At 37.9% G+C, this 12,766-nt stretch overlaps 1 protein-coding gene across 4 annotated transcripts in view; it reads left to right on the forward strand.

Annotated features, from left to right (window-relative positions):
* Positions 1-12,766, forward strand: part of usp24 (ubiquitin specific peptidase 24) — a 64,156-nt gene that overhangs the window by 19,353 nt on the left and 32,037 nt on the right. For all 4 annotated transcript variants that reach the window (XM_046835749.1, XM_046835750.1, XM_046835751.1 and 1 more), the window contains exons 5-15: positions 353-475; positions 1,044-1,079; positions 2,868-2,933; positions 4,294-4,359; positions 5,388-5,462; positions 5,547-5,705; positions 7,937-8,051; positions 10,276-10,379; positions 10,530-10,637; positions 10,755-10,850; positions 12,531-12,692. In XM_046835749.1, the coding sequence (XP_046691705.1) occupies positions 353-475; positions 1,044-1,079; positions 2,868-2,933; positions 4,294-4,359; positions 5,388-5,462; positions 5,547-5,705; positions 7,937-8,051; positions 10,276-10,379; positions 10,530-10,637; positions 10,755-10,850; positions 12,531-12,692 (1,110 nt within the window). The remainder of the gene's footprint in view (positions 1-352; positions 476-1,043; positions 1,080-2,867; positions 2,934-4,293; positions 4,360-5,387; positions 5,463-5,546; positions 5,706-7,936; positions 8,052-10,275; positions 10,380-10,529; positions 10,638-10,754; positions 10,851-12,530; positions 12,693-12,766) is intronic.

Genomic DNA, 12,766 nt, shown 5'->3' on the forward strand with positions numbered 1-12,766 from the left:
AATGAACAATTTTATCCTTCACAAGTTTACCATTAAATTAGAAGTTTCAATTTATTCATTTTTTGGGAATAAACCCCAATATTACACCCAATATGTTTCTTAATGTATTTAAGAAACATTTATTGTGATATTACGCCTAAAAGGCGTTGTGAGATTTGCTTAGAGGCATGCAGAGGTCAAATTTGATATATTGATATGATGCAATTAATGCCAAGAGTTTTATCAAAAGCACACACTGTGGCTGTCATAATATACCTGAGGGTGAGATCAGTGGCTTTTCTCCTTCTAATGTACAATTACTGTAGTGGATTATTAAACACCCATGTATCTCACTTGTGTTTGTGCCTTGCAGGCTTTTAACCCCGATAATGAGTATCACTTTAAGAACCGTATGAAAGCGAGTCAGAGGAACTGGGCCGAGGTGTTTGGGGAAGACAGCATGTTTGCAGTCTCTCCCAGCTCCAGTTACCAGAAGGTACTCGACTTCTCTTTATACCACTCACATCAGCCAAGCTTTCATTTCTGTGTACACGTGCATGCGTGTGTGCGTGCGTGTGTGTGTGTGTTTGTTTGTTTGTTGTTGCTCAGGTGATAAATCTGTTCTGTTAAAGGTCAGACGAACTGGTTTCCTACATTCCTCCTGTGTGTGTGTGTGTGTGTGTGTGTGTGTGTGTGTGTGTGTGTGTGTGTGTGTGTGTGAGTAAGTGATTAAATGAACATGACTCTGCAGTTATTCTGGCTAATCTAAAGCATGTATGTCTGTGATGTTGTTGCAAGTGAGATGTGTGATTGTAAGTGTGTATCGCAGCAGTTTTACTCATGCTTTGTGCACCTTTGTGGGCTTTTTGTTTGTTTTTTACTTGTCTATTTATGTTTGATAGTAAAAGTGAACCTTTCTGCTTATTTTTACTTATAGTTATCAGACCTGAAGCAATGAATGTAACTGTAGCTGAAGGTCAATTTTTTTTCTTGTGTGTGTGTGTGTGTGTGTGTGTGTGTGTGTGTGTGTGTGTGTGTGTGTGTGTGTGTGTGTGTAATAACAGGAGCCTCATGGATGGCTAGTGGACCTGGTGAATCGGGTAAAACATCTCATCTCTTAAACAGTCTGATTTGTGATGTAGTTATAATTTTCTACCCTCATTTTTGTTATTCTTAGTTAAACAATCAGTTACACATTAATAACTTTATTTAATATGGACATGAAGAATGGAAAAAGTCTCATGGACAGTGCAACTGAGTTACATGTAAACCATATGGGCAAAAGTTTGTGGACACCTGACTATGGCTGAAACGATTCCTCGAGTAACTCGAGTGATTCGAATACAAAAAAATTTTCTGGTTAGTCCATTTAAATACATATATTGTTTCCCACGGATTATTATACGGTCGCACCACACGTTAAATTCTGGATCGCTTTGGACAGATAATTCCATAAGTCGCAGAATTGAAAAAAAATGGAGGAACGGCTGGAAAAAACAGCGAAGGGCGAGAAGATTCATATGGAAGCCAGTTTCCGCCACATCAACAAATAAGTTTGCCTAATTCTGACTTTATTTCTCACAATTCCGCCTTTTTTTTTCTCCTTACAATTCCCGGCCAGTCGGACAGCATCACCAGCTCTGTAGTGCCAGAAAGCTTTACACATTGAAAATGAAATCAGTAGAATCAGTAGAATCTCATGGTATCAGACTAAGCCTTCGATCCCTGTAGAGAAATTGTCTAAAAATCAGCTCAGGAGGAGACGGAACAGGATGAAGTAGAGGAGCCTCGTTCATACACCAACAGCTGCAAACTTCAGGCTCACAACACAGTTACCGGTGGATGCACCAGAAATGTTTGATGCTTACGAGGGATAAAGTCAGAATTGCGAGGAATAAGTCGGAATTAGGCAAGCCTTGTTTTGTGGCGGAAACGGGCTTCTTTAGGATTCAGGCCAAACTTTCTGAAGTTTGGGATCATTTCAAACTAAAACATAAAGAAAACACAGTACAGTGCATTTATTTTATTATTGATTATTTTTTTTAAATAATCTGAAATAAATAGATTTTTTTTTTTTTATGTATTTGTATTTGCAATTTTATGTAATATGGCAATTAAATGCACTGAATGGGTTTAATTTTTACAGATGATCTTATATGAAATTTCAGCAATAAAAATGTAAGTTTTTCTAAAATGGAAACAAATGACTTGTTGTTTTAAGAGGCCCATGTTATTTTCTTTTGTATATTTAGATTTGGGCTTTAATAATGAAAAGGTACTTCTTATACGATTACTCGATTAATCGGTAGAATATTCGATCACCTAAATAATCGATAGCAGCAGCTCTACAATCTGAAATCATTCGACCATCAGAAACATCCAGTGTGTGGAGGTTTGCAGGCCTCTGCTGGATTTCTTACAACTAACAATGCAACAGTTCCTTCAGAACAAGTGATTTACCAGGCAGTCGTTTTATAGGCCAACACTATTTTACATCCTCAGAAATCATGGCACATTTATCCCAACTCTTCTGGGAAGAATTCAGCCACAAGTAAAGGTGGCAGTAAAGTCAGGTACTGATGCAGGTGAGGTGAGGAGGTCTGGGGTGCAGTCAGTCACTCATGATCTTCTATTCCTCCCCATGCAAAACATATCTTTAGAAGATTTTAATGCCATCACACCCAAAGACATCATATACAGTTGTGTGCCTCCAACTTTGTAGTAACAGTATTTTGAAAAAACACATTTGGCAGTAAAAGTCAGGTGTCTCAATACTTTTGTCCATGTTTAATTGGTTCTGGTGCTTCCAAACCAGTTGGAAAAGTATTTCACTGTACTGTAATGTGGCAGATCTGATCATACCCGTCTTATTTCCTTCTTCACTGCAGTTTGGAGAGATGGGTGGCTTTACTGCCATTCAGAGTAAGCTGAATCAGGAGGAGATGGAGATTGGGGTAAGGAAGCTATTTGCAGTCATTGGGGAAAAAGAAAGTATGCCCTTTTTTTCCAGTTCTATACAATTTCTATCTAACGTAAGTGGGTTTCGAATATTGATTTTTTAGTTCAGAGGAGGAAGAAAACAAAATAAAATCTGTGTTGCTTATGTTGGGTTTTTGTTCATAGGAGTTGTCTCTTGTAAATAAAAATCTAGGATTCGAGGGGAATGTCTTTCCCTCCTCCCCCCACCACGACTGTACTTGTGAATAGGGATGCTTCAGGCATCAGATCTTCTTTCCCAGAGCAATATGACAGGTGTGCGTGTATACAGGAACGACCTAATTGTAAAGAGACTAAGACAGGCTAGGGTCACCCCCTGTGCATGAGTTTAAATGCCCCCTCTTGTCCGTAGCCCTTAAAAAGCCGCCTTGTTTCGGGGTCCACATGCGCCGAGCTCCAGCATCGGGAGCTCTGACAGGGAAAAGATGCTTTGATTTAGGATTTGCATGTGAATAAGTAACACAGGAACAGGATGCGGGAGGCAGCTTTCGGGAGAGGGGGATGTTTTTTACCGCTACACCTGACCTGCTGTGGCTGCTGTGCCGTTGGCTTGACGCCAGGCATGCTGAGCGCACTAGACACTGCAGTCCTGAAAGAGAGCCTGGTGGGAAGAATAGGAGAAGGAAGCTTCCTCCTCTTCTCCTCCGCTGCGCTGCTCTAATTCATTCCCACCCGCAAACGGAAGAGAAATCATTTCATCCAGAACAGAGGCGCGATTCATCCTTGCTTCGCGTCTCCGCCGCTGCCACCACCAGCATGAAAGAGTGTGTGTTTGAGAAATACGCAAACACAACCGCGGTCACTGACGCTGTAGCCGTAACACTCCTGCTTTAATTGAGTTATTGGGGGTTCCAATGTTATTAATGTTAATTATATCATTGAAGGCTTGGTCAAAAGGATGTTTTTATAACAACAGATCCAGCTGTAAAGCAAATTACAGGTTTGTCAATGCTCTAGTGATTCTGTAGCAACAGCTGACTAAAGGATTTGTATGGCAGATGTGCCAAGTAAATTGCTTACAAATATATTTAGATGTAAAAATTTCAGAAGGAGTCTCCAGTTCAACAAGGTCTTACAGGGAGAGGAAGACGAGCTGTAGTTTCCGTTATACTGCACGAGGGAACAACTGTTCAGAGTTGCCATAACAACAGTAACACATCAGTCCGTGCATTCACTGAAAACGAATCAACTTCCCGATGCATCGCAAAATCAACACTCGCTTTTTACGGTTATCCCAGCATGCCGTGCGCATGTTAAGCAGTGTTCAGGGAACATGTAAAGTATTTGTGTCATTATTTTCTCTCTTGGTCTTTTCAGTGTGTGTCTGCGCTGGTGCAGCCTCTCGGTGTGTGTGCAGAGTACCTAAACTCCAGCCTGGTCCAGGTCAGTGTCGTTCTGCCAGCTTCCCTGCACACACATCTCACAGAATTTTTTATAAAAATAGAATAAATCAAATGAAAACAATCAGCTTTTTTTATTATATTGATTTAATTGAGTAATCAATTAATTTGTCACAAATTAAATTGATTAAATTAAATACATGGAAAAAATGTAATCAAATAGTTTACCTTTGTTAGACCCCATAATAATGGGTAATAATTTCTTCTTATAAATAGGATTGCACACATTACACCCCTAATATATAGTTATCAGTATACAGTACAGTACAGCAGGTGTTTCAGTTGTCAGTAAAACCCCCAAAATAATGCTAATGTCATTAATGGGTGGTTGCCATGTTGAGCATAATCCATGTCTCAAAAACTTCACAGAGCAAAATTAAAACTAACCTGATTACCAGCCTATTACTTAATTACACTAAATCTTTAAATAGGAATACTTCTGTGCATCATGGGCAGCACTTTGTCTTTCACGTTGTATTCCACTTAATTATGATTATTAAGATCTTTTGGAATAATTTTAACTAACCGGATTTGGCATTGAAACCATAAACCTGGCAACCCTGTTATTTACCCCAATGTCATCTGCTTACCTCAAAATAATCTCTGTAATGGCACTTGTAATCTTTTATATAATATATATATATATATATATATATATATATATATATATATATATATATATATATATATATATATATATATATATATATATATATATATATATATATATATATATATACATATTATATTTAATCTAATATATTTGTCATTCATATTTAGCATTAATATGGCTAATAATAAGCGAAATGGGACAGTGATCTAGAAAGAAGAAGAAATCAATGGAACATCGGCTTTTGTCTGTCCGGGATTAACATTATGAATGTTTATGGCTCATATGGTCATGTCATAAATGAGAACTTTAGAAAGATTTCCATTTGTTGAAAAGCTGGATTTTGCCCCTTTGGATAAGCTGACATCTTATAGCCAATGAAATGTTTTTATCTGCTGCAGCCAATGCTGGACCCAGTCATTCACAAGATGATCACATACGTGCAGAATCTTGAAGAGAAAGACCTTAAGGACAAGGTACAGTGCACATCGGCATTCTATAATTACTCAAAAATGTGAAAATATTTCAACATTATATCGATGGTGTCTCCCACTGTGCAGAGATTGGTGAGTATTCCAGACCTCCTGTCCGCCATTAAGCTGCTGTGCATGAGGTTCCAGCGTGAACTGGTCAACGTAGTGGATGACCTGAGGTTGGACATCCTACTGCGGATGCTCAAGACCCCTCACTTCAGTGCCAAGATGAACTCACTCAAAGAGGTTACTATATTATTATCTTCTAGCTTTAATAATTCCTCCTGGTGTGTTCATAACTTGAAATGAAGGTGAAGCACTTTCCCAAATCCACTCTAGTGGATTACATGCAGTGGAACTTTATGACCATAAAGGCTACCTAATGCTGAACACTTAACACACATTGAATGAAAACTTGCCATGAATTTATTTTTTTTTTTTTAAGAAATTCATAATTTCTCTGTTAATTGACCATTTATAAATGTCTTTTGAAAATTGCATATTGTATTGATGATAGGAAAATATTCCCAAATATTTCCAAAGGGGGTAATGTATGGATTTTGTGGTGGTCAATCCATGTCTAAAAATAATGTTCTATGCTCCTTGAACCGTTAATATAACCTGCGATTTTGCAAAAATTAATAAACACATTGACAGAAAAACCTGTTAATTCAGTAAATTTACCCCATTTTGGGGCACATAATGTTTCTAAACCTAGATACGACCAAATGAAGTACTATAGACACTGGGTATGATAGGTGCCTCATACATCCGTCTCTCTTTTTTACCATCTCTCTGGAACAGGATTAGTCCAGACTCATCAGATCACATGGTCTTTTTTCTATTTCTCCAATCTTTATATGCACTAACAAAACCGAAGTCTTTGAAAAGAAGATACTCACTGATAATCAATTAGGATTAAATATCTTGTTGCAGCTGAAACACACTGAAGTCATTCTCCAATGGAGCTCTTACCTTTTTATTTAAATCCTGGTAGTGACTCCAAGCAGTCTATACATAAATGACAAAAAAAAAAGAAACGTTTTCCATGGAAGCTTTGTGTCATAGTCAGTATTTCAGGGAAATATGGGAGGAAAGAGGAAACACAGTATGCTGGAGTGAAATAAAGTGCATGCTGTACAGGTAAAACTACATAGAATTTGGTTTTAGCTTTGGTTTGGTTTCTACTCCGCAATATCATGTATTTCTGTAGGATTGATCAAATATCACAGCAAGCCATAATATATGGAAATGCATTTAAATTAGCATTTTAAAAAGGACAGTAGGTGATATTAGTGAGAGAACCATCCAATCACAATGACTTGGAACTTAGATCAGCCTTTATGTCTTCATTTTACAAGTCATGTGATCATCCATCAAAATGTTTAATTACCAGTTCTATAAAGCAGCAGTGAACCTAATTTAAGCCGAACGTATACTTTTGATACAAGTGAAAGAAAATAAACTAATACCGTAATTTCCAGACTATTAAGCGCACCCAAATATAAGCCGCACCCACCGAATTTTACAAAGATTTTTATTTTGAGCATAAATAAGCCTACACTGAAACTAATGAACTTTACACAGGCTTTAATGAAAGACAGTGTCTGTTACACGGCTTGTATCTAAACAGTAGCCTACCAAGAAAGTCATTTTTCACTGTCTTCCTCCTTCCTTTCATAACTATTTCTCTCGGGAGTTTTTCTTTTGGCATCGTTGCGCGTTTAAAAATCACCATCGGTGAAGCTTTTCTCCCGATGCCGTGCAGCTCAGAACACAGGTGAAGTGTGTTTTTTCATGCCCGGTTGTTTTCAGCGTGACGAATGATTCGCATTTCCTGTTGTCAGTCCAAATGAGCGGCAGGTCAAACCTCAGAGGAACCTCATCCATATTTATGATGTGGTGCGGCCCGATTCGGTGGGAGCGCATCTGATTTAATATAAAGAGTTTCACTGGTTTACCTGAACCCGTTCTGCAATTTCATTGGTCTAATGTTATAGGGCTCAGTGTTTTGGCTTGAAGTTTGTGAAACCGGGAAAAACCCAGAAAAAATCCATAAATTTGCCGCTTCATTGTTTAAGCCGCGGGGTTCAAAGCGTGGGGAAAAAGTAGCGGATTATAGTCCAGAAAATAAAGTGCATGCTGTACAGGTGCGTACTAGAATACCTGGGAGGAAGCAAATGTATCTTATGTAGCTCCAAACAAAGAATTCTATATCAGTCTTTCACCGTTATCTCCTGGTGAACATTTTAGCTATGAGATGATTTAATTCTCTCAGGCAACTGCAAATAAACAACCAAAGCTCAGACTTTTCCCTTAAGCCCATACTACCGATTTCCCCACTTCTGCAATTGATTCTAACATGTACATTGACTGGTTTTAAACAGTTATTGTAAAAAATAAATAAATAAATAAATTTGAGAAAACAGTGCTTTTGAGCTCAGTATAGCCTGGTTGACTGCCATGTTCTGTTCCAGGTCACCAAGCTGATAGAGGAAAGCACAGTGTCTAAAACCGTGAAGAACGCCATCGACACCGACCGGCTCCTCGACTGGCTGGTGGAGAACTCTGTCCTGTCGATAGCATTGGAAGGTCAGTATCTCTTGAATTTTTTCCTTTTTTTTTCCCCTGTATAGACTAAACATAGCCTGCGCAACTGATCATAAAAAGCAGTGACGATAAAGACGTGGTTAAGGTAATGTGCATGTACGTATTACACGTATTACGTATGTTCAGGTCGTTTTCGCACGTGAACGTGGAGAATTCTTACGTGTACGTCTTACACTATATGCGCAAAAGTTTGGGGACACCCGAGGATAGAATTCATTTTTGCTTTTTGAACATTAAATTTCACTTCTAGTCCCCATTTGCTGTGATGATAACCTGCACTCTTCTGGAAAGGTGTTCCAGTAGATTTTAAAGTGCGCTTGACAAGATTTATAGGGCAGGTTCTAGCTTAGTGGTTGTGGAGCTGAAGGTTGTGCCACACCGAGCTGCCACTCCTGGGCCCCTGAGCAAGAATCCCATAACCGCTTAGAATTTTAGGCCCCTTTGAAAAGGGTGTCTGCCAAATGCTATAAATGTAAACATAAATAGATCATTGTAAAATCTTCAACTCCAACACTTCCTCTTATTAATACAGCTTTGTATGCTGGAGCAGGTTTTGGGTCTATTAGTTCAAGTGAGGGGAAAATTGAATGCACTTGTGGCTGGAAAAATCAGGTGTTTTTATCTGATAAAATAATAAATAAATAAATAAAAGCTTACTTTATATTCATGCTTTGACTGTGCCTGCCAAATGATCACCCATTTTAACGTCCAGTGGTTAGAAGTGAGCGTTAATAAATGGTACCATGTAGACTGTGTGAATGGTGTGATCACACTCTCTCCTCGCATGCTGAGAGATAAATGTGTGTTATGTTTACACACCAGATGGACACCACACTTCTTTTTTTTTTTTGCCATTTCCTGCTTGAGATCACTTGCTTGAGCTTGGCCTCCACTCTTGAAACCCCCCAACACAACACACCCTCTCTCTCGTCTCCCCCCCCCCCATGCTTGGGATTCTCTCAGTTCCCTGTTAGCACATGTCTCTATTCTCTCGTACTTTTCTCAGGGGACTATTCACATTCGACTGCTGTTGACTTTCACTTTTTTTTTTGCTCGCCACCTTCATTTTCTTTTCGTTCTCTGCTTCTGGTATGTTTTACTTTCTGTTTGATCTTGCACTGCTTTTTCGTTTCATTTTCTGTTACGCACGGTGGTATGTTTTACTTTCTGTTTTTACCCAGCGTGTATTTTTCTTTCATTTTCTGTTAGTATCACCGGTTACTGCTGCAGCATGACCGTGTTGGAGCTGGCTTTAGAGATTTAGCGATTGCCACAAGGGTGTTATTAAAGGTGATGTAGGTGAGGAGACCTGGGGTGCAGTCAGTGTTCCAATTCATCCCAGAGGTGTTCAGTAGGGATGAGATCAGAGCTCTATAGCAGGCTGCTCAAGATCTTCCTCTCCAAAGCATGTAAACCAGTTCTTCAAGGAGCTAACTTTGTGCACAGAAGCATTGTCATGCTGGAACAGGTTTTGACTTTCAAGTTCAAGTGAATGCAAAATTTAATTAGAGCGAATCTAAAGACATTCTATAGAATTGAATGCCTTCAGCTTTGTGGTAACAGTTTGGAAAAGAACCACATATAGCAGGAAAGGTCAGGTGTCCCAATACTTTTGGAAATATAGTGTAGTTATTGGAACTGGCATTAAAAAGATGCAGTGTTTGGGTCCGTGGGTTTGACAGGAAGTGAGAAGGAGGAAGGCAGACAGTAAAAAGGATATATTTTTTTAATTTTTATTTATTTTATTTTTTTTATTCTCTTAGCTTTTTAGAGATTTCAGCACCACATGCGAAGACTCACACCAACATAAATACATACTCTATAAACATGCATACGTTGAACACAAAACCCTCACATTTGCAGCTTTCTATTAATGATGCCACCGGGCCACGCCCTTTTCTCCACAGCGTGTTAAACTGACGTTTTGCTTTGTGTGGAATCAATGGACACATATGAGGCGGAGCTAAACAAATGAAGAAATAAACATTTGGCATTTTTTTACCTTTAGTTCTTCTTTTGTACTTCAGTCTAGGTCTTCAGAATCCACATCATAAAAATTCAGCTCTGACAGGCAAACAAATACTACCTACAGCAATCAGTTGTTCATCTCAAATAAATAACACAGAAAAGGAAATTGTATCTTTTTATTGTCATTTACACTTTATCTTATTGTAAACCCCTTTCTCCCACTCCTGTCCCGCTATAGGAAACATTGACCAGGCGCAGTATTGTGATAGGATAAAGGGAATCATTGAGCTTTTGGGCAGTAAACTGTCGCTGGATGAGCTTTCAAAGATCTGGAAGATACAAGTGAGTCCCTGCTTCTTTCTCTTTCTAATGTCAAATAATATGACGTTCTATACAGTGTTAAGTTTGCTGTTTATATTCATTATATGATTCCAAGAAATGTGGTCCATAACATGAAGTTAACTTCTTCTCTCTTTTTTTTCCCGTCTGCAGTCCGGCCAGTCGTCCACCGTCATAGAAAACATCCACACCATCATCGCCGCTGCAGCCGTCAAGTTCAACTGCGAGCAGCTCAACCACCTGTTTGTTCTCATACAGAAAGTATGTGTGTAATTGTGTTGTAATTATAAGGTATAACTAGAGTACGATGTGTAAGTGGGACAGCCATGTGTTTGCATGGTGTTTAGTGTTTGTTTGTTTGTTTGTTTGTTTTTAAAGAGCTGGGAGGTCGAAACTGACCGAGTCAGGCAGAAGCTTTTGAGTCTGATCGGGAAGATCGGAAGAGAAGCACGCTCAGATGCAACAACAGGAAAGGTGCGTCTTATCACCAATATAGTAATGAAGCTGTGAATAAATGACTGTGGTTTACTTTTGTAATATTTTTTTGGATGTGTATTAAATCCATATTGAATAAATGCATTCATTTTGTTATATTGACGTGAAAAAATGAAACGGTATTTGAAAAAAAAATGGTATTTTACAAATTACGCATTTATTCAGCGCAATCAGTTCTACAGGAATGAACTCAGCATGGGGTATTTTTTTTTTTTTTTTTGTCTTTCTTTTCATCTTGTAGCGTTCCTTTAATGTATAAGGGTTTTAGAGAGAGTCTGGTAATGTTGCATTGCATTTGTGCTCACTAGCGTGTACATCAGAGAGAATTTCACTGTGCCTTCTTTACCCCCATCCACATCCGCGGACTGATTGAATTTCATCGATATCCTTCGGTCCCGGTTTCTCCCCGAGTCGTATTAGGTTTCTCGTGTCATCACTTCAATCCCAATGTTACACGTTCAGTTCTAGCGCAGCACCACATTATAGCGTGTACATTAATATATTATTAATGATAATAATGCTAGTAATATAGAGTTCGTATCCTTTATTTTTATGCATGTAATCTAGAATTATCTTTACATGTCAATTATCTTTATTGGTCCTCATTGAGAGATCCGCAAGGACGGTGTGTTAGAACATACAGTGGAATTTTTACTCTTTACATCGTTCAAGTAGCTCGTGTTGATTTATAAACGACCGAATTTACAGTGCAAAGGTACAAAGAGAAAACAGGGGGTGTACAAGCCTGTGGTATATTCAGCATAGTGTTCAGCGCGCACTGTGAACATGATGTTGATTTTGGGGGATATATATATATATATATATATATATATATATATATATATATATATATATATATATATATATATATATATATATATATATATAATTTTTTTAATAATCAATATAAAAATATTGATTAATATAAAATATCAATATTATATATATATATATATATATATATATATATATATATATATATATATATATATATATAATTTTTTTTTTTTTTTTTTTTACAACATAAGGGAAAAAATAAATAAATAAATTTTATAAGATATTTACAATACAATTACAATACATAAGATATATATATATATCTTATATATAAATATATAATATAAACCGCTACATAAGATATTTATATTAAGCTTTTTTGAGAATAGTAAATGTATTGTATGTATTTGGATCATATTAGTCCTAAGTGGAAAAGAAATGGATTTTAAAGTCGAACCAAATAACATGGAGTTTCTATGGATTCAAGTGACTCAAGAACAACTAACCGTCATTTTGACCAACCGTGAAATTTGTATATACTATTCTTTACAAAAACAAAACGTTTTTTTGGAGACCTGCAAGAGACGGATTTTTCATACGCGCACACGAGTATTTAACCGCCCGCAGATGCTGCATGTGTTAAACCGACTTCGCAGGCAGCCGGCGCGAGGTTCGACACTAGCCGAAATACACTTCCACATCGTTTTGGAAAATATATTTGTTTTTAAAGTTGAGATGTCGAAGAAAGTTGAAATGCGGAAAGGATTTTGGTGTGGAAAGCCTTTTTTTTTTAAAAACTGTAGTGTGAAGTTTTCCCCGTTCACCACACACATGCACATCCCATATGTATGTTTTTTTTTTGGTTTGTTTTTTCTGTCGCAGGTGTTGGAGGTGCTTTGGGAGTTGGCTCATCTCCCTTCCCTTCCCACCACACTGGTCCAGCAGGCCCTGGAGGAACACCTGACCATTCTGAGCGATGCCTACGCTGTCAAAGAAGCGGTCAAGAAAAGCTACATCATCAAGTGTATCGAGGACATCAAGAAGGTGAGCGTTCACACTGAGGCCCAATGCAGAACCCTTCTAGATTGTGCTGAGCAATCATTTTTATATATGTCTAA

Source organism: Silurus meridionalis, chromosome 23 (assembly GCF_014805685.1).
Source record: "Silurus meridionalis isolate SWU-2019-XX chromosome 23, ASM1480568v1, whole genome shotgun sequence".
NCBI classification, from domain to species: domain Eukaryota; kingdom Metazoa; phylum Chordata; class Actinopteri; order Siluriformes; family Siluridae; genus Silurus; species Silurus meridionalis.